The sequence below is a fragment of the Lissotriton vulgaris genome, chromosome 1_1 (genome assembly GCF_964263255.1).
Source record: "Lissotriton vulgaris chromosome 1_1, aLisVul1.2, whole genome shotgun sequence".
In the NCBI taxonomy this organism is placed as follows: domain Eukaryota; kingdom Metazoa; phylum Chordata; class Amphibia; order Caudata; family Salamandridae; genus Lissotriton; species Lissotriton vulgaris.
Genome location: NC_141685.1, coordinates 332,962,761 through 332,984,488, shown reverse-complemented (window position 1 = coordinate 332,984,488; position 21,728 = coordinate 332,962,761). Strand labels below are relative to the sequence as shown.

The 21,728-nt window shown below is 48.9% G+C and overlaps 1 protein-coding gene across 1 annotated transcript in view; it reads left to right on the top strand.

Annotated features, from left to right (window-relative positions):
* STIL (STIL centriolar assembly protein) overlaps positions 1-21,728 on the top strand; it is a 340,881-nt gene that overhangs the window by 70,215 nt on the left and 248,938 nt on the right. Inside the window, exon 6 of the mRNA XM_086952397.1 lies at positions 10,833-11,080. Coding sequence (XP_086808523.1) covers positions 10,833-11,080 — 248 coding nt within the window. The remainder of the gene's footprint in view (positions 1-10,832; positions 11,081-21,728) is intronic.

The following is a 21,728-nucleotide window of genomic DNA, read 5'->3' as shown; positions in this document are numbered from 1 at the left end:
GCACCGTCCCAGACAGGGTTTGTGTATTCTGGGTAGGTAGGGCTTCTGCGAGAAGGTGACTGCGGAGTGGCACCCCGGTGCTCACTACGCATCTGCCGGTTAGAACCAGTTCCAGGGGCGACAGCCCTGGCCTGGGGAAAGTCCGGCAGGGGAGAGGGGTGTAACTACCCCCCTTCCTGGTCCCACCCTTAGGGCAGGACCTAGTCATGTACCCACCCCTTTCTTTAGAATAAAGGCCGGAGCGGGGACCCTTCCAAATTAGATCATCTTTGAATCAAGAATACTTTCTACGAAAGGACTTCAAGACTCTTCTCAAGATTTCTCCCTTGTGACTAAGGAGTAGTCACCCTGCATCAGCGGGCACCATCTAAGAACTCTGCGGTTTGCTGCAAGTCCTTCCTCAAGGATCCGACGGCCCAGCTCGACGAGAACCGGCTTCCCTGGCACCTCTGACCTCTACCCACGTCATCAGCTCAGCTGTGATCTGTGGGTGCGACGAGACCTCGAGGGACCGGCCATCATCAGAACCTGCACGCTCTTAACCAGCACGACCATCGAGGTAACTCTCTGGTGAGTGCTCTGGGGTCCGAGAAGCCCCGACCCTGAGCCGCTCCAGCCCCGAAGTGCAGTCTCCCAGCATCTCCACGATCTGCGTGGGGCCCTTCTGCTCGCTGCTCAGCACGTTGTCTGGTCACTAGCCGCTGGCTTGTGCCCGTCCTTGACAACGACCGACAAACAACTCCGCTGGTCTGGTTGCTCCAGACTGGCCCTTGCTTCCATCTTTGCGAGAAGCACCCCGGACCCTCCGGGTCCTCTCAAGACGCCATCTTAGGCCCACCACGTGGCCCTGAGATTTGCCAAGGCTTGTTGCCCCATCCTGGGCCCAGCGACGCCGACAGCATCATCCTTCGTGGGACAGCTCGCACCTCCACCGTGGTCGCCGACAACGCCTCCTGGTCCGTGAGACTGCAGAGCCTAGCGTCGCCCACTCACCTAGTCGAGGTGACGGCCAACCGGTGCCCTCCTGGTACCCTCTGACTACTGGCTAGTAGTACGAACTTGGTCCCCTCTGCTTTCAGGTGTCAACGATCTCTGATCCAGGCTTGGATCTCTACGAACTATTCATCACTGGTCGCCGGCCAGCAACTCCTTTTCTTCCGGCTCCTGGCTCGTCAGCGAAGACCCCGACGCCTGTAAGACTTGTGCAGCCGCAGCCCTCGTGGCTAGGTAACTCGGCATTTCGGTGCCTGCATAGCCTCTTTACTCTAGGGTCCCGAGTCCCTCGCTTCCGACTTGCCTTATCGGGTCCGCCCGAGACCTTAAACTTTCCGTGTCCTCGGACACTTGTTTTAATTGTGCACTTGAAGTATCTGCCTAAAAGATTTGGTTTGTGCTTAGTACCCTGTCCTCACAAAGAGTACAGGGCTGTTGTGATTCTTAATAAATATACTGTTTATTTTCATAACACTTGTGTGGTGTCCTTTCACGGGGTGTTCAAGGGGTACAAGTGTGGTAAACAGCTGGCTTAACACGCCCTCTCGAGTCTTTAGCCTTAGACTGCTCGTATCCACGCTACTAGGATAGCTGGTCTATAGGTTGACTTACAACCAAACACCATAAGGGTCGTTGGAACGATACATAGCGGTCGCTAGAATAGCGAACGTTGCATATCGGGCCAACGTCTCACATTGGTGAGCAGCGGTTGGGATTTGAGCTTGCTGTTGTTTTACCACACGTATCCTAAGAATATCTTGTTGAAAGATCGCACAAGTACTATTAGTACATATAACTAAAGCTTAGAATACTCTGAGTTCTACTGAACCAGCTGTTGTAGCTCCTCAAGGCTTAGCACACCTTGGCTACAACTCTTAGCAGGGGAACAGTAGATAAACACGTAGTGTAGGGAGGTGCATCACTTACACCACACTAGAAGCAGTATGTCGGACAAAGGAGGAAACTCTGGGTCTCCCCTTGTGTCAGTTGACCCTCCACAGGTCATCCCTTCAGGATATACTGTGCTGAACTTCAAGGAGTTACGACAGCTGTGTCACTCCATGAAGATCAAGCAGGGGTCTAACCCCACAACGTCCTTTCTGATTGGTCTCTTGGAGACTTATGATGCCAGAAGGGCTGAGAAACTTCTTAGCTCTTCTAATCCAGAAGGAGACATGCCTCCCCTCGAGGGAACCAGAGACGATCCTGACCTCATCCACCTCGCAACTGAGAACGAAGATGTGGAGGATGATGAGGATGAGGATCCCTCTGGGGATGAGACAGATAAGGGACAGGTAGAAGTCGTCAGACTAAGCAGGTCCAACTTAAGCAAACATGATAGCGGTGCTGGGGGACCCCTGGGGCCACTATCAGGTCAGGTTAACATTTGGAATGGACGAGCCCGATCTCTGTCAAGAGACTCTGGCAGATCCCTTCAAACCAATGGCTCTCGCAACTCTTCGCAAAGAGGGATGACGTCCCCTCAGCGGAGAGTGTACGAAGCTAAGGAAAGGGCAGCTAATCTGAGGATCGAAAGGGAAGAACTTGCCCTGGCCAAAGAAAGGCTTGCCTTTGCGAGAGAGCAACAGTTAAGTGGGGTAGTCCCCACTGGTGGCAGCAATGTACCTAGCAATAGGGAAAAGAGTTTCGATACGAAACACCTTGGTAAGATAGTGCCCCCCTTTAAACAAGGGGACGACATCCACAAATGGATTACTGCTTTGGAGAGGGCCTGCACGGTGCAAGGTGTTCCCCAGAGTCAGTGGGCAGCTATCTTGTGGCTCTCCTTTGAAGGTAAAGGAAGAGACAAGCTCCTCACCACAAGGGTGGAGGATGCGAACGATTACCAAGTCTTGAAAAATACACTCGTTGAAGGGTTCGGCCTAACCACTGAGCAGTACAGGGTGCTGTTCAGGGATACCCAGAAAACGCAGTCTCAAGATTGGTCTGACTTTGTCGATTGTGCCACTAAGGCTTTTGAGGGCTGGTTGCTGGGCAGTAAGGTTACTGATTACAAAGGATTGTATAATTTGATGATGAGAGAACAAATTTTAAACAATTGTCAGAACCAGTTGTTGCATCAGCATCTTGTCGACTCGGATCTGACCTCTCCCCAAGAATTGGGAAAGAAGGCAGACAGATGGGTTCGTACGAGAGTTAAACAGAACCAGGGCCAGAATCAAGGTGGTCAGAAGAAAGCAGACCAGAAGGGTAAAGATTCTAAGGGGGAACAAAATGACCAGAAGTCTTCGACAGGTCCCCAACAACCCAAAGAGGGTGGGGGTCAGGCTCCCCAAAAGAAGAAAGAAGGCCAATCCAAAAGATGGTGCCAGTACTGTAAAAGTAAATCTCACTGGTTTAGTGAGTGCACCAAGAAAGGAGGAGGGCAGACTCCTGCCACTGCAGCCCCTAAGGCACCTGTGCCCCCTAGTACAGTCAGCAGTGGTAGTGCGCCTCCCAAGGGTTTAGTAGGGTTAACCCTGGGTTCTGAGGGGCGTGACAACTTAGTTGGCACACTCACTCAGGCTGTCCTTGTCAGTACAGGGGACGCGGACGTGTCCCCTGACATAAGTCCCAATACCCTGGGCAAATACCGACAGACGCCTTTCATAAATGGAAAGATGGCTCAGGCCTATAGGGACACTTGTGCCAGCGTCACCATGGTGACGCCTAACTTTGTGGACCCTGGACAGATCATGCCAGGTACAGAATTCCTGGTGACCAATGCAAGCAATGTCACTACCAATCACAGTATGGCAATTGTAGCTTTCTCCTGGGGAGGGGTAACTGGCCAAAAGAAGGTTGTAGTTAGTCCAGACCTCCCAGTGGATTGTTTGTTGGGCAATGATTTGGAGTCATCACAATGGTCAGAAGTGGAGCACCGGACTCGCATGGAAATGTTAGGTTTGCCAGCACATGTGTTCGCTGTGACTAGGTCACAGGTCAGGAAATGCCCCACTGAACAGGTGCTGGATCCTGGAACAACGGACCAGACGCCTCCCAAGAAAAAGAGCGGTAGGGTTAAGGCTGCGCCTTCCCCCTTGCCCCAGGTCGTGGATCAAGTCTCAGAGGAGGCTGACCTACAGGAATTGAGGGAAACTGAGCCTAGGGAGTTCGAACTTGATCAAGTTGAATTCTTGGGTTCAGGGGGACCCTCAAGGGAGGACCTGGGGAAGGACCAGTTAGACTGCCCTTCTCTTGAACCCCTCAGACAGCAGGCTGCTGCTGAGGCTGCTGGGAACGCCACAGGTACCCACAAGGTATACTGGGAAGACGGACTCCTGTACACTGAGTCAAGAGACCCCAAGCCTGGCATGACCAGGAGGCTGGTTGTACCCTTGTCTCAGCGTGGTTTCCTACTTACCTTGGCCCACGAGATTCCCTTAGCAGGTCACTTAGGCCAGACAAAAACGTGGGACAGGCTTGTCTCACACTTTCACTGGCCCCACATGAACGAAGATACCAAGGAGTTTTGCCGCTCCTGTGTCACCTGCCAAGCCAGTGGTAAGTCAGGTGGCACGACAAAGGCCCCCCTTATACCAATGCCTGTGGTGGGGGTGCCCTTTGAACGGGTGGGGATCGACATCGTCGGTCCCATGGAACCACCGACAGCCTCAGGGCACAAGTTTATACTGGTGGTAGTGGATCATGCCACCAGGGGGAAGCTATTCCCCTTAGGACCACTACAGCGCCTGTTGTGGCAAGAGCCCTAGTTGGAGTATTCTCCAGAGTGGGCTTCCCTAAGGAGGTCGTCTCCGACAGAGGTGCAAACTTTATGTCGAGCTACTTAACTGCTATGTGGAAGGAATGTGGTGTCAACTACAAGTTCACTACACCCTATCATCCACAATGCAATGGGCTTGTTGAGAGATTCAACAGGACCCTAAAAGGGATGATTCATGGACTACCTGAAAAGCTTCGGCGTAGATGGGACGTCCTGATCCCCTGCCTCTTGTTCGCCTACAGAGAAGTCCCACAGAAGGGGGTTGGCTACAGCCCTTTTGAACTTCTGTACGGGCATCCTGTAAGAGGACCCCTGTGTTTGGTGAAGGAAGGATGGGAGAGACCTCTCAAAAAGCCTGCAGCCAACATAGTGGACTATGTGCTTGGCCTCCGCTCGCGGATGGCTGAATACATGGAAAAGGCATCTGAAAACCTTAAGGCCAGCCAAGAACTCCAAAAAGCTTGGCATGACCAAAAGGCTGTCTTGACTGTTTATCAGCCCGGACAGAAGGTGTGGGTGTTGGAGCCAGTGGCCCCAGCAGCACTCAAGGACAAATGGTCCGGGCCCTACACCATCCTGGAGAAAAAGGGAGAGGTCACCTACCTGGTCGACCTGGGAACTCCCCGGAGCCCCCACAGGGTGCTTCATGTCAACAGGCTAAAAGCATATGTCGACAGGAAGGACATGAGTTTGCTCATGGCCCTAGATGAGGGACAGGAAGAAGAGAGTGACCCTCTCCCCGACCTGCTCACTCAGAATCCTGACGATGGATCGGTAGATGGTGTTGTCTTTTGTGGCAGCCTCTCCGAACATCAACAGAGCGACTGTAAACAGGTTCTTCAGTCGTTCCGACATATGTTTTCTCTAACACCCAGTCAGACCGATTGGTGCACCCATGAGGTTGACACTGGTGACAGCTTGCCATCAAGAGTAAAATCTACAGGCAGCCTGATCACGTTAGAGACTGCATCAAGAGTGAAGTGCAGAAAATGTTGGAGCTGGGAGTCATTGAACCCTCGGATAGCCCTTGGGCTAGTCCCGTAGTTCTAGTGCCAAAACCTCACACCCAGGGTGGTAAGAGAGAGATGAGGTTTTGCGTAGACTACAGGGGTCTCAATGCAGTCACTAAGACTGACGCCCACCCAATACCAAGGGCAGACGAGCTTATCGATAGATTGGCTTCGGCCAACTACTTAAGTACGTTTGACCTGACAGCTGGGTATTGGCAAATCAGGTTAGCTGAGGACGCCAAGCCTAAAACCGCATTTTCAACCCCTGGTGGGCATTATCAGTTCGTGGTGATGCCCTTTGGTCTGAAAAATGCACCTGCCACCTTCCAAAGGTTGGTGAATCAAGTCCTTGCTGGGCTGGATGACTTCTGTGCGGCGTATCTTGACGATATTGCTGTCTTTAGCTCCACCTGGGAGGATCACCTGGTCCACCTGCGGAAAGCGTTAGAGGCTCTGCATGCAGCAGGCCTCACTATCAAGGCCACCAAGTGCCAGATAGGGCAGACACAGGTTGTATACCTGGGCCACCTTGTAGGTGGAGGCCAGGTTCAGCCCCTGGAGAGCAAGATACAGTCAATCAGGGACTGGGCTCCTCCAACTACCCAGACTCAGGTTCGAGCTTTCTTGGGCCTGACTGGTTACTATAGGAAGTTTGTCAGGAACTATGGTTCAATTGTGACACCATTAAACGAACTGACAAGTAAGAAAATGCCAAAGAAGGTTCAGTGGACAGCGAGCTGTCAAAAAGCATTCGATGACCTAAAGCAGGCCATGTGCACGGCACCTATCCTCAAGAGTCCGGACTACTCCAAACCATTCATTGTCCAAACAGATGCTTCTGAGTTGGGTGTGGGAGCTGTTCTTTCTCAACTGAATTTTGATGGTCAAGACCAGCCCATTGCTTTTATAAGCAGAAGGCTGACCCCTAGAGAGAAGAATTGGTCAGCTATTGAGAGGGAGGCCTTTGCTGTGGTTTGGGCCCTGAAGAAGCTGAGGCCATACTTGTTTGGCACTCACTTCAAGATTCAGACCGACCATAAGCCCCTCTTATGGCTAAATCAGATGAAGGGTGAAAACCCCAAACTGCTTAGGTGGTCCATTTCCCTACAGGGGATGGACTTTACAGTGGAACATAGACCTGGTACTGATCATGGCAATGCCGATGGGCTCTCCAGATATTTCCACTTAGAGCAAGAAGACTCACCTGGTCAAGGTTAGCTTATTGTTCCGACGTTTGGGGGGGGGGGGTCATGTAGGAGAGTAGGGTCTGCAATCCTATGATCACCCAGATTTTTCGCTTTTGTTTCACTGGTTTACGACTTTCTCTGGCTGTGGGCCTGCTAATCAGACCCACAGCCTGGCTGTTCTCTTTCTAAATTACGATATGTACCCTAGGTGCATCTACCAATTGGTACTGGGCCACCTTATCAGACCCCGTAACGCAGGGCATAGGTGTACCCAGGGCCGCCAGGGGCTGCAGCATGTATTATGCCACCCCTGGCTGGCCTCCTAAATTTGACACAACTGGCTGCATGACAGCTGGGGCGAAGTCGTGTAATCACACTTTGCTTTAGATATAGTAGCCCTATATCTAACCATACAATGGGCACTCGAGTTCCTATCAGTCACTCCTATGGCAGGCCTTGACAATCCTGAAGGCAGAGTGCATGGGCTCGTGTAAACTAGGTTCTGGCCCGAGCCGAGCCCGGTTGCAGCTTGCGGAATCAAGACCCAATGGCTGTTCCATGATAACGCGTACCACATCGGTAACTTCGGTGTCGCGTTATCAAGACATGTCGAGTAAGGTGTCATACGAATCGGGATGCTGCCCTCTCACCAACTCTGGCGGTGAGGTTAGCATTCCGCCCTTCTAGAGGGACACGACATGTACGTAACTGTGAACCCCAGTTAAAGTTAACTAAAGCCTCAGCTCCACAAAATGGGTGCTGCCACCACAGACACGAGTCTGACCTCCTGCTGCTGGGAGTCCTTCCAGCGAGGAGAGCTTGGACAAAGGGTTTCCTGTCGAGGGCGGTGTTCGCACCGTCCCAGACAGGGTTTGTGTATTCTGGGTAGGTAGGGCTTCTGCGAGAAGGTGACTGCGGAGTGGCACCCCGGTGCTCACTACGCATCTGCCGGTTAGAACCAGTTCCAGGGGCGACAGCCCTGGCCTGGGGAAAGTCCGGCAGGGGAGAGGGGTGTAACTACCCCCCTTCCTGGTCCCACCCTTAGGGCAGGACCTAGTCATGTACCCACCCCTTTCTTTAGAATAAAGGCCGGAGCGGGGACCCTTCCAAATTAGATCATCTTTGAATCAAGAATACTTTCTACGAAAGGACTTCAAGACTCTTCTCAAGATTTCTCCCTTGTGACTAAGGAGTAGTCACCCTGCATCAGCGGGCACCATCTAAGAACTCTGCGGTTTGCTGCAAGTCCTTCCTCAAGGATCCGACGGCCCAGCTCGACGAGAACCGGCTTCCCTGGCACCTCTGACCTCTACCCACGTCATCAGCTCAGCTGTGATCTGTGGGTGCGACGAGACCTCGAGGGACCGGCCATCATCAGAACCTGCACGCTCTTAACCAGCACGACCATCGAGGTAACTCTCTGGTGAGTGCTCTGGGGTCCGAGAAGCCCCGACCCTGAGCCGCTCCAGCCCCGAAGTGCAGTCTCCCAGCATCTCCACGATCTGCGTGGGGCCCTTCTGCTCGCTGCTCAGCACGTTGTCTGGTCACTAGCCGCTGGCTTGTGCCCGTCCTTGACAACGACCAACAAACAACTCCGCTGGTCTGGTTGCTCCAGACTGGCCCTTGCTTCCATCTTTGCGAGAAGCACCCCGGACCCTCCGGGTCCTCTCAAGACGCCATCTTAGGCCCACCACGTGGCCCTGAGATTTGCCAAGGCTTGTTGCCCCATCCTGGGCCCAGCGACGCCGACAGCATCATCCTTCGTGGGACAGCTCGCACCTCCACCGTGGTCGCCGACAACGCCTCCTGGTCCGTGAGACTGCAGAGCCTAGCGTCGCCCACTCACCTAGTCGAGGTGACGGCCAACCGGTGCCCTCCTGGTACCCTCTGACTACTGGCTAGTAGTACGAACTTGGTCCCCTCTGCTTTCAGGTGTCAACGATCTCTGATCCAGGCTTGGATCTCTACGAACTATTCATCACTGGTCGCCGGCCAGCAACTCCTTTTCTTCCGGCTCCTGGCTCGTCAGCGAAGACCCCGACGCCTGTAAGACTTGTGCAGCCGCAGCCCTCGTGGCTAGGTAACTCGGCATTTCGGTGCCTGCATAGCCTCTTTACTCTAGGGTCCCGAGTCCCTCGCTTCCGACTTGCCTTATCGGGTCCGCCCGAGACCTTAAACTTTGCGTGTCCTCGGACACTTGTTTTAATTGTGCACTTGAAGTATCTGCCTAAAAGATTTGGTTTGTGCTTAGTACCCTGTCCTCACAAAGAGTACAGGGCTGTTGTGATTCTTAATAAATATACTGTTTATTTTCATAACACTTGTGTGGTGTCCTTTCACGGGTTGTTCAAGGGGTACAAGTGTGGTAAACAGCTGGCTTAACACGCCCTCTCGAGTCTTTAGCCTTAGACTGCTCGTATCCACGCTACTAGGATAGCTGGTCTATAGGTTGACTTACAACCAAACACCATAAGGGTCGTTGGAACGATACATAGCGGTCGCTAGAATAGCGAACGTTGCATATCGGGCCAACGTCTCACACGCGTTACATGACGAGCTCAGCTCATCATCAGCATACGAGCGCCGTAGCTGATGACGAGCTGAGCTCGTCATCAGCAGCGAAGAGGTTACTGAGTTTGTATCGTTATCAAGCACGGAAACCTTCAAACACGCTGCATCACTACCCAAAATGGGATTGTTTTTCTTTTGAAATTGATCAGTTGTCTTCAAGTGTTCCCAAAGACCTGGCTCAACCTCAGCTGATGCACTATTACCTGGGGTAAGTTAGTGGAGACAATTATTTGGAAGGTTTTCAGGATTTCTATACCAAAGTATGATTTTCTAATTTTAAGACTAATATTGATACTCGCTTCCTCTTCTGGCCCTGCATTATAATTACCCCACCCGCCCTCCATCCCCCCCAAGTTCTCCACCTTGAAATCAACCTTTAGTGTACAGGTCTCCCCAACAGTTTTCTCTTGGTGGCACATTGGTTGTCACTGATACAGTGCTTATAAATGACAATGTCACCAGTGTATAATCGTGTGCGTTTGCTCAATACGACAAATATTGCATTGGTTGGAATCTTCGTGTCCAGGGTACCTGAGGATCTTATTTGGATAGGCTACTTTTCCCACTAGCTTGGTTATGTTCCTTAATGTGCACTTAAAAGTGAACGTTTTCAACTCGCCATGGGGTCCATGATCTTCATTGCCGTACTGTGCACGTGTTGCCAATTGATTCCATGTCTCTTGGATGTGTAAAGGCACCACAAGGATTATGGTGCAATCTAAGATAAAACAAATGCTTCATAAGACTGCAAGAGATATTACCATTCTTCTTCCACCTTTGGCCGGCGTTTTTATAGATCACTGCTAACTCCCGTTCTCTGCCATTCACCTCTTTATTAAATGCATACCCGTCCTCTGCAGTAGATCAAAGTGTGAAAGCAAAGATTTAATTTTAGATCACACGTCCTTCAGGTGAGTGTCAAAATTAAGGGTGGGGTAGGGTTGCTACTACCCCGAAAATACAGCAATGGTTAGCATTGAGTTAAAGAAAATAGATGTTTTTTTCTGTTCTGTTGAATGTTCTGAGTGCTGCACATATGCATAGATAGTCATCGTTTACAAATATGAGGGTGCCCTTGATGGAGACTTAGAGTTACCGTTAATTAGCTTTTTTCAACTGCATTTCAATGTACTTGGAGCATTTTCCTATATCTTAGTTCTTTCAACTGCATCAGCCTAATGAAACTCTATTGTTTTGTTTTAAAAAAAGGAATTTCATTGCACAATGAAGACCTAAATTACACTGTTTTCTTGTTAATGCCATATTGTACATTGTTTATAGTCCATTATAAAGTAGTTTCTTCAGTTGCCATTTTGTGTACAATGAAAATTCTTTTTTTGTTTGTAGTGTCTGCAAAACCATATATGCAGTAGAGATGCTTTGGATGTTTCCAAACTACTTGCTGTTCAAGCAGTAATCGTTTATACAGAGAACATGGACCACCTCAATTTTGATCTTCATTGGTCCGCTGTAACAATGGCAAATGTCTGTGAAAGCATTCCTGTGAAGCCTGTCACAATCATTCCAACTGCTCTGGCCAGAAACTTAAGCAGTAATATAAATATTGCTCATGTACAAGGGAAGCACAAAAGCGGGTGAGTTTTGCATCCAAATGTGATTTGAATGAATTGTTTTCTTAATATGAGGAAAATGGTGTTGGGGACTGTAACATGGGGGGCAGGGAAAGGCAGGAGACATGTTTTCGTTAAAGTACTACCAGGCTTTATTTAATGGAAAAGTATGTCGGTAGAGGTTTTCCTGGGAACGGCTCTCCTGGGGGATCTGCTCCTCTCCAGACGGTTCTTTCTCAGCACACCTTCCTCTCTTCGCCGCGTCAAACTGGTTCTCTGTTTTCCTTCGTCGGGCTCCGTGGTGACCCAGTCTCCGCCGGTGGGGAAACACAAGAGATGGATGTATCAGGGTACACGCTTACTCAACCTTTGTGCTCTGGGTTTATTAGTGAAAGTGAGGGACGTGGAAACCATAAATTAGAAAGGGCTCAAGGGGTGCCTTTTACTCTTCCCCTTTCTTCCAACCCAGCCCGCTATACATTCACGCACCTCTGTAAGCCACACCCCTCCTGGGGAGCGGCTGGACGAACCGTAGTGCCGTTGGCCTCCTGGCTTCTGCTTTACAGCTGGGCTCCGTTGGGTCTCTGCCTCCTCAGCGTACTCTTGTCTCTCCCCTCCGCTACTGATGTTCCCCGCGTCTCCTCCTCCGCTACGGATGTTTCACTCGTCTCCTCCTCGTCTGCTTCCAAGTACCGATCTCTCCTGCACTCTTGCTCCACGCCGCACCTCTCCACTCACTGACCGCTCCTCCGGTGTAAAGACACACCTGTGCATTCTCTCTGACTTCTTTTAAGGCAGCGCCGGACTCCTCTGCAACACTCCCGCCAGACCAGTTAAAGGGCACGACACCTGCGTCCTCAACATCGCAACTGTACCACTCCTTGTGCCCGCTCCACGTAGGGGGTGGTGTGGGCTGTGGAAACAAGAGGGAGGGGTCACAGGCTCGCACGGGGGTACAGGGGCCGGAGGCCACCCGTCCCCGTTACAGAGACGTCCTTTGATAAATGTGCTCCTGTGCTGAAGAACGAGAAAATACAATTGGATTGGTTGGCGTATCTAAAAAATTCTCCCTTTTGATTACTGTACAGTAACTTTCATTTCTGTTATCTGTGAGCGTGGGGTGACGGCTGGCAGTTTTCTGGGATGCTCTTTGGGTATTTCTGTCCTTGAGCTGGTGAGACTCCTCATCTACATATATCCAACCCTCTTACCTGCCTGAAGGTTTTGTTGCACACTTGTTCCAGTCCTCCCTTGGCAATGCGTGATGGTATATGCAGTACAAGGCAGTCCTTACTTAGAGTATTTGTCTTTGTTTTCGCCATAAAGTGCTGGATGCATAGCCATTGACACAAGTGTTGCATCATTATCGACTCATCGAAGGTAAAAATTATTTTGGGTGTCTGCTGAATTTGTTCCCAACAGCTCACAGGTGTTAAACACCTGGCTGTAACAGACAACCACCAGCCCCTTATAAGAGGGGAGTACTGTGTGCAACAGTATATGAAGGTGGAGCTGCACTATTTTCAAAACCTATTCTAGTCCTCTAACTTACCTGTTTTGATTACCTTTTACCTTCCACTTGAGCTTTCTTTCCTTTTTGCTTTAAGGCTACTATAAACACGGCACCGCAAGGACGAATTAACATGCAGATGGCAAAAAAAATACTGACAATCTCGTACACTGAGGAATTTTTGCTACACTATTCTGAGCCCCTTAACAATACTGCTCGGAGCTCCGCCCCACTGCTGACGCAGTGGTGACGTAGGCCGAGCCCTAAAAAGAGACTAGTTTGCAAAACTGGATGGATGAATGCACCAAACTTGTGATAACTTTGGGACAAGTAGGACCAATCGCAAAGTTTCTGCTGCCAATCTACTGCACCACAATGTGCAGCATGAACAGGTATAACTTCTATTTGTGGATGAAAGTCACATCTATAGTTGGCTCTGTTCCTTACCCTAAAGGAAGAACTCGCAAGCGAAAAGCATCCAAAGAATGCAAATCTACACTCTGAACTAGAGCAACGTTCCAACTTGCTCAACCTCTTCAAAGTTCTGATGCACTCAAATACACATGTAGGAAACTAAGAAGTAAAACAAGCATTTCCAATGCAATAGGTCTCGCATTAGAAAAGTTTGAGCTATTGGTATTGTAAATGACAATTTTCATATTTATGTGTTGGTTTTGAAAATAGCGAAATTAATAGCTTTGTCATTTACAATGCCAATAGTTTTAACTTTCGCAAATGGGACACCTATAGCATTTGTAATACAATGTGTGTTGTATTTACGTGACGTAGATGTATTGATATTACAAATAAAAACGGCTATTATTTTTTTGAATAATTAATACTTTGAGGCATGTGTGCTACTGAATTCATATCTTGTGCATAGATCGCCGCCTAGTGTTGGGTCCGGATGATTGCACTTTGTTGTCTTGGAAGAGTCTTCGAAGTATCACGAGATAGGTGACTCCTCCCCTGGACTACAGTGTGCATGGGCATCTTCTCCATCCTCAGATTGTTTTTTTTCCGCCATTGGGTTCGGATGCAAACTCCTATACTCCAACTTTGGAATCAAAAACAAAACTTTTCTAAAGGACTTCGATTCGACAGTATTGTTCTCGCTCGGTAACACTCTACTCGATCCAGCCTTCCATCTCGAAGCGGTCGTCGACTCGGGCCGTTGGGCCTTTTCGACGTGAGCCGACCGTCGATGGAAAGAAGCCTGTTTAAAAGGTGCCCACAATGCCAATCCAAGTTCCCACATACTGATAAGCACTCAGTATACAACAAGTGCCTTTCCCCAGACCATAAGGAAGAAAGCTGTCCAGCCTGCGCACAGTTTCGATCAAAGAAAACTAGTCGAAACCGATGTGCCGCTAGGCAAGAAATGCAGCGACAGGCACCGGACCCGGACAACATCTTCGATGATGACTAGGATCTACAAAAAGCTCCAGACTCGGACCTAGAGATCGTCCCCGTCGAGGACTACTCGGACCCCGATGACGACATCCCACCGGGGCAAACCGTACGTACCCTGCCCCCGACTCCTTATTCTCCTTCTCCAAACGGGGACAATGAAGTTAACACAGGGGATGAACCACAGCCTCAATATGATTTCCCACAGGATCCTGAACCACAAGAAGAACCATGGGAAGAGCCAACAGACCCTTACAACACCCATCCCATCCCTGATATATCCTCTTATCCTACTAAGCCGTCACCTACTGATGACACCGTAGTTTTTAATCAACTCATAGACAGGGCAGCACAATTCCACAACGTAGATATGCATAACGACCCTGTTGAGGAAGACTTCTTGTTTGACACCTTTCCTACATCAGAAAAATGTGTCAAAACACTTCCCATGTTAAAGGGAGTTCTGAAACATGCACCTGACCTATTTAAGGATACAGCCAGGGCACGGTAATCGACCCCAGGATAGAAAAAAGTATAGGGCAGCTCCTACAGACCCTACTTACATCAGAGGGCAGTTACCACTTGATTCCCTGGTAGTGGCCAACCCCAAACCACTGGGGAAGCACCTCCCCCCCGACAAGGAGTCAAAAATACTAGTGGCATCAGGAAAAAGGGTAGCAGCACAAGCCTCCAACTCATGGAGGATCTCTAATACACAAGCCCTACTGGCTCGTTACGACAGGGCGCATTACGACCAGCTAGAAACCCTAATGCAACACCTACCTGAGCCTTTCAAAGCACAAACCCAGGATCTCATACAAGAGGGAAAATTCATCACAAACGCCTCCATCAAATGCGCGCTTGACGCAGCAGACACTGCAGCTAGGTCAATCAACACTAGCGTCCTACTACGCAGACATGCATGACTGCGTATTTCTGGTTTTGAAAATGAGGTGCAGTCCACCATTCTTAACCAGCCTGTTAATCAGGATTTTCTATTTGGCCCTGCTGTTGACACCATTTTGGATAAAATGAAAAAGGACACAGGCGGCAAAATCAATGGGGGCATTGCAATTTCAGCAACAAAGAGGCTCCTTTCGTCGCTCCTCATACAGAGCGACTACACGAGGAAATACCTCACAAACAACGGCCTCATACAAAAGTAACACACAAGGTTCCTTTAACAAGAACACAACCAGAGGAGGTTACAGAGGTAACAATAACAAGGGGAGAGGACGTGGAGGCAATAACACCAGAGCCTCCACTGCCTCAAAACAGTGACTCCATTACGCTACCTCCAGACCACTTAACACCGGTCGGAGGCAGACTCCAACAGTTCCTGCCTGTCTGGAACGCAATTACCACAAACAGGTGGGTGAGAGAAATTATCCAGTCGGGCTACTGCCTAGAACTGACTTCTACACCACCAAACATACCACCCAGACATCATCCAATGTCCAGAGAACACATCACCCTGCTACAACAACAGGTGAACTGCATTCTAGAAAAGGGGGCCATAGAGCAAGTCCCTTTCCAACAGCAAGGGACACGAGTGTACTCCCTATATTTCCTTATTCCCAAGAAGGACGGCTCTCTCAGACCAATATTGGACCTCAGACCCCTAAATCAATACATACTGTCGGAGCACTTTCATATGATAATACTTCAACAAGTGCTCCCGTTGCTACAACAAGGAGATTTCCTAGCAACACTGGACCACAAAGATGCGTATTTCCACATACCCATCCGTCCAGCCCACAGAAAATACCTCAGGTTCACAATAGAACGTCCACACTACCAATTCAAGGTTTTGCCCTTCGGGGTTACCACGGCTCCAAGAGTGTTTACAAAATACTTAGCGACCGTGGCAGCGCATCTCGGGAGGCAGCACGTCCATGTGTACCCTTATCTGGACGATTGGCTAATACAAGCAAAATCGTACCAACAATGTGCAGCACACACTTCTCAAACAATCCAGTTGCTACACAGCTTAGGCTTTTCAATCAACTACACAAAATCACATCTGCAACCGTCCCACACACAGCAGCACCTGGGAGCCACCATAGACACCTCAGTGGCAAAGGCATATCCAAACTCAGCGAGGATAGCCAGTATACAGACACTCATTCGCAAATTCCTGCCAAAACACTCTGCCAGCTCAAGTCTTCATGTAGCTCATAGGCATGATGGTCTCCTGCATATTCATTGTCCCCCATGCCAGACTTCAAATGCGCCCATTACAGGAATGCCTAGCACGGCAATGGAACCAGGCTCAAAGACAACTAAAAGACCTAGTGTTGGTAGACAGTCGCACTCACAACTCTCTGCAGTGGTGGAACCCACAAAACCTTTCCAAGGGGCGACTGTTCCAAGAGCCGGTTCCACAACTAGTACTAACAGCGGACGCATCACTGACAGGCTGGGGAGCCCATCTCCTTCAATACACAGTACAAGGGCTCTGGACAAACGAACAAAAAAGCTGCATATCAACCAACTGGAATTGCTAGCAATATTCCTAGCCCTAAAAGCATTTCAGAAATACTTGTACAGCAAGACGGTGTTGATCCGGACGGACAACATGACCGCGATGTACTATATCCAGAAACAGGGAGGAACGCACTCTCCACAGCTGTCCCATCTGGCACAAAGCATATGGAAGTGGGCGATTCCCCAAAAACATTTTTCTCCTAGCAGAACACCTTCCAGGGAAGGACAATCAGGTTGCCGACCTGCTCAGCAGGCACAGCCAACAACTACACGAATGGGAGATTCACCCCCAGGTTCTCCAGCCATTCTTCGAGGAGTGGGGTCACCCAGAAATAGACCTGTTCGCCACAAAAGAAAATTCGAAATGCCAATACTTTGCCTCCAGGTTCCCACATCCATTGTCACAGGGCAATGCGATCTGGATGAACTGGTCAGGCAGATTTGCGTACGCTATTCCCCCCAGCACCACTGATCCCACTGGTGGCACGCAGACTGCGGCAACACTCCCTCACACTAATCCTAGTTGCTCCCACATGGGCGAGACAACCGTGGTACACAACGTTCCTGGAACTCTCAGTAGTTCCCAATCAAAGACTGTGCCTTGCATCTCATCTTCTAACTCAGAACCATGGAGAAATCAGACACCCAGATCCCAATCAAATGAACCTAGCAATCTGGCTCCTGAGGTCTTGGAGTTTGGATACCTTTACTTGCCCCCAGATTGCATGAACATCATTAGGGAGGCAAGAAGACCAACCACACGAGCGTGCTATGCAGCTAAATTGAAGAAATTTGTTATTTACTGCAACAATAATCAAATCAACCCCTTCAACGCTTCAATACAAAACATTATATGTTACCTGCTGCATCTACAAAGATGTAACTTAGCATACTCTTCAATACGACTACACCTCGCTGCTATAGCAGCACACCTTCAAAATAGGCAACACCTTTAACTGTTTAGAATACCAGCAATCAAAGCCTTCATGGAGGGTTTAAAAAGGGTGATTCCTCCTAGGCACCCCCCTTCCCCAGTCTGGAATCTGAATATAGTACTCACCAGACTCATGGGCCCTCCTTTCGAACCTTTACATTCATGGGAACTACAATTCTTAACGTGGAAAGTTGCATTCTTGGTTGCCATCACCTCACTCAGAAGAGTGAGCGAATTACAAGCACTGACAATTCAAGAACCTTTCATGCAGGTAAATGCCAACAGGGTGGTTCTTAGAACAAACCCTAAATTCATGCCTAAGGTTGTATCCAATTTCCATATCAACCAATCAATAGTGTTCTTTCAAAATCCACAGTCAGTAGCTGAAAGAGCCCTGCACACACTAGACGTAAAGAGAGCTCTACTTTATTATGTGGACAGAACTAAATCCTTTAGGAAAACAAAACAACTGCTTGTTGCTTTTGCACCACAACACATAGGGAATCAGTTTCAAAATCAGGAATAGCCAGATGGATAGTTAAATGCATTCAAATATGCTATCAAAAGGCAAAACGCAGTTTAACCGTCCCCCCCCAAGAGCACACTCCACAAGAAAAATGGGCGCATCCATGGCTTTCCTAGGAAATATTCCTCTTGAAGATATCTGTAAGGCAGCCACATGGTCCACCATACACACTTTCACAAAACATTACTGTGTAGATGTGCAAACAAAACAGCAAGCTGCTGTAGGCCAGGCTGTCCTCAAAACTCTTTTTCAAACTGCTGCAGCTGGCACAGGTAGCCACCGCTAGAGGAGATACTGATATACAGTCTATGCACAAGATATGAATAGAGCAGCCCACATGCCTCAAACGGAATATGCTACTTACCAGAATGCATCTGTTCTTGGCATGTAGGGCTGCTGACATTCATATCGCCCGCCCTCCTCTCCGGTGCCTGTAGCAGCTACAGCATTATCTCTGGCATGGCCATCTCTTACTTTACTATCTCCATCTTTGCCACAATGGCGAAAAACAATCTGAGGATGGAGAGGATGCCCATGCACACTGTAGTCCAGGGGAGCAGTCACCTATCTTGTGATACTTCGAAGACTCTTCCAAGACAACAAAGTGTAATCATCCGGACCCAACACTAGGCGGCGATCTATGCACAAGATATGAATGTCAGCAGCCATACATGCCAAGAACAGATGCATACTGGTAAGTAGCATATTCCTTATTGTAATTTATAATGGCAATAGCTTTTGTAAATAACTTTTGTGAAGATTATGTTCATTGTATTTTATTGTGACTAAAATCCAAGAACAGAAGCAAAATATTAACATCTTTTTGTGACATTTGTAATAAAGCTTGAAACATTGAGAGAACATATTTGAACTAGTTGTTGTTGAATGGTTGCGCAGATTGATGCTGTGGTGGCGCCGAGTGATGTTGTGGTGGAGACGAGTGATGCTGTGGCGTTCAGTGATGATGTGGTAGCACATAGTGATGTTGTGGTGCCCCGGAGTGATGCTGTGGTGGTGCTGAGTGATGCTATGGTGATGCGATAGATAGATAGATAAAGTGTATCTATGTTGCATTGAGTAGAGTGTAAGTATGAGGTGTGTAATTATATGCCCTGAGTGGTGTTATATGGAGTGCATTTACGTTGCATTGAGAAGAGTGTAATTATGTGGCGTGTAATTATGTGGCACTGAGTGGCAATATGGGGATTGTATGTTGTATTCAGTAGAGTGTAATTTTGTGGCATGTAATTATGTGGCACTGAGTGTTATTTGGAGTGTATGTTGCATTGAGTGCAGTGTAATTATGTAGCATATAATTTTGTGGCACTGAGTGGTATTTTGAGTGTGTTACATTGAGTGCAGTGTAATTATGTGCCGTGTAGTTATGTGGCACTGAGTGGTACTTGGAGTGTATGTTGCATTGAGTGCAGTGTAATTATGTGGCGTGTGAGGGTGCGCAGAGTGTGAGGGTGCGCAGAGTGTGTGAGGGTGCGCAGAGTGTGTGAGGGTGCGCAGAGTGTGTGAGGGTGCGCAGAGTGTGTGAGGGTGCGCAGAGTGTGTGAGGGTGCGCAGAGTGTGTGAGGGTGCGCAGAGTGTGTGAGGGTGCGCAGAGTGTGTGAGGGTGCGCAGAGTGTGTGAGGGTGCGCAGAGTGTGTGAGGGTGCGCAGAGTGTGTGAGGGTGCGCAGAGTGTGTGAGGGTGCGCAGAGTGTGTGAGGGTGCGCAGAGTGTGTGAGGGTGCGCAGAGTGTGTGAGGGTGCGCAGAGTGTGTGAGGGTGCGCAGAGTGTGTGAGGGTGCGCAGAGTGTGTGAGGGTGCGCAGAGTGTGTGAGGGTGCAGTGTTTACAGTGTGTGTGTGTGTGTGTGTGTGTGTGTGTGTGATGTGCCCACTATGAACTGAATATATGCAAGCACAGGTGTACAGGATCTGGTAGTCCACAAGGCATGGCTCTTTGTCACAGAGAGGTCGATAACCTAGGTAGGTGTCAGGCCAGTTTGCCAACAATTAATCATGCTTGGGCCCTAGAGAGCACACACGCCTGAACTGGAGAGTCTCGATTCAGCACATGGAGGATATTCAAGGGGGATGACTGTTCTTGTGTGGGCTAGACCTCCTGAAGTGCAAAGTGCTTTTAGAAACTCAGAAGCCTCCTACCCTCTGAATACCTGAGAGTTCTAGGAAACAAAAGCGCACTGTTTGCCTCGTCTCCTACTAATGGCACATTTTATACAGATCTTAGACCTGCCAACCTGTATATAAAATGTCACTGTGTGAAAAGGGAGGGGGGGGGGGCAGAGCTTCCTGGCGAGATCTCCCTAAGAGACAATCTGCCCTGCACCAAGTGCACCACCTCTAACCACACAGACAAAAAAAGAAAAAAAAGCAGCCAGGACTGCCATAAGTATTAAAGTAAAACAGGGTCAAATGCTGCGAGACACAGGAGTCTGACTTCTAAATGGTTGATCATAACCCATGCCCTCTCGTCAGTCCTGGATATGCTTACAGAACCGCAGAAGAACACACACTGTTAGTGTCTGTGCAAAGCGCATTACCAGCACCCTAATTCAAGCAAGTACTGGTGCTGTGAATTGCATGCGAAAGTATTTTGAAGGAATGGGATAACAATAGCAAATGTCCATTAGTTTAACGCCTGGTTGACCCTTGGCAGGGCTGCAGTCTAACCGCGGGCACTTACCTCCGTATCCTGCTCCACTCACGGACCCCAGACATGCTGAACTAGCTTATTGCACGAAGCAGCCATCCAATCAACAAGGGGAACATCGTTGGTACTATCTTGCTGTGTGTGTGTGTAATACAGAACATAGCAAATACACTTGCCCCAGTCCGTCCTTATTACAGCGGGACATACATTGCAGAAGAATTGACGAAATACACAACACTTTTTATATTAAAAACTACTTAAGATGTGTAATAGAGATATGACCAAAGAACCCCTAGACCACGAGGAACCCTCTACCAGTAGAGATAACTGATTTTGCGTTGTCTGGCTTTTACATAATATGGAGTGGAGAGACGGATTAGTGCCGTAGCCACATCCAACATTCACATGTGAAAATTATTCAACTTGCACCTTCTCATGACCTCATTATGTAAACAAATTAATAAAACTGAAATGCAATAAAATCAGCTTCTGGCACTATTCTTATATGTTCAAGATGCCCCTTTCTCGTTTACACACACACACATCAAGGGTGGTATCAACAGATTTTCCCTGCGTGTTAGCACCGAAGCAAGATGTGGAATAAAGGACAGAGTTGTCACGGGATTACCAAGGAGGTTAAGTAGCACGGGATCACCTGAACTCTTGTGTGGCATAGAATCACAGCGCCGTGCTCGTATGGTTTCCTGACGCCCCGTAACCCACTCAACCAAACTTAAACTTTACACTCCTATAAAACCCCAAGCCGCTTGGTGTCAGCGCCAGGTGGATGGGACCACAATGCCGCTTTATATATTCAAGTCAGGAGCGATTTCCCATTATCTGCTTCTTTTTTACTTAGGGGCATCTAATGGAAAGTTTGTTTGGTCCAGGAAAATGCAAGTGTCGCCCAAAAACAGGCGGCCTGCCTCCTCTTTCGAAACCTATTCAGAGGCCGGGGCTGGGCTATTCAGCATTTCGGACATCATCCGTTGAAGCCCACGAAAACATTGCTTCAGTAACTGTCAATGAACAGCAAAGATTGCAGCCTCGGTCAGTGTGACTCGCCGAAGAGGCGCTTCCACGCCCTGTCCGGGTTAGTAAGCGCTATATAAATGCAATTACAATACAATACAATACAATACAAT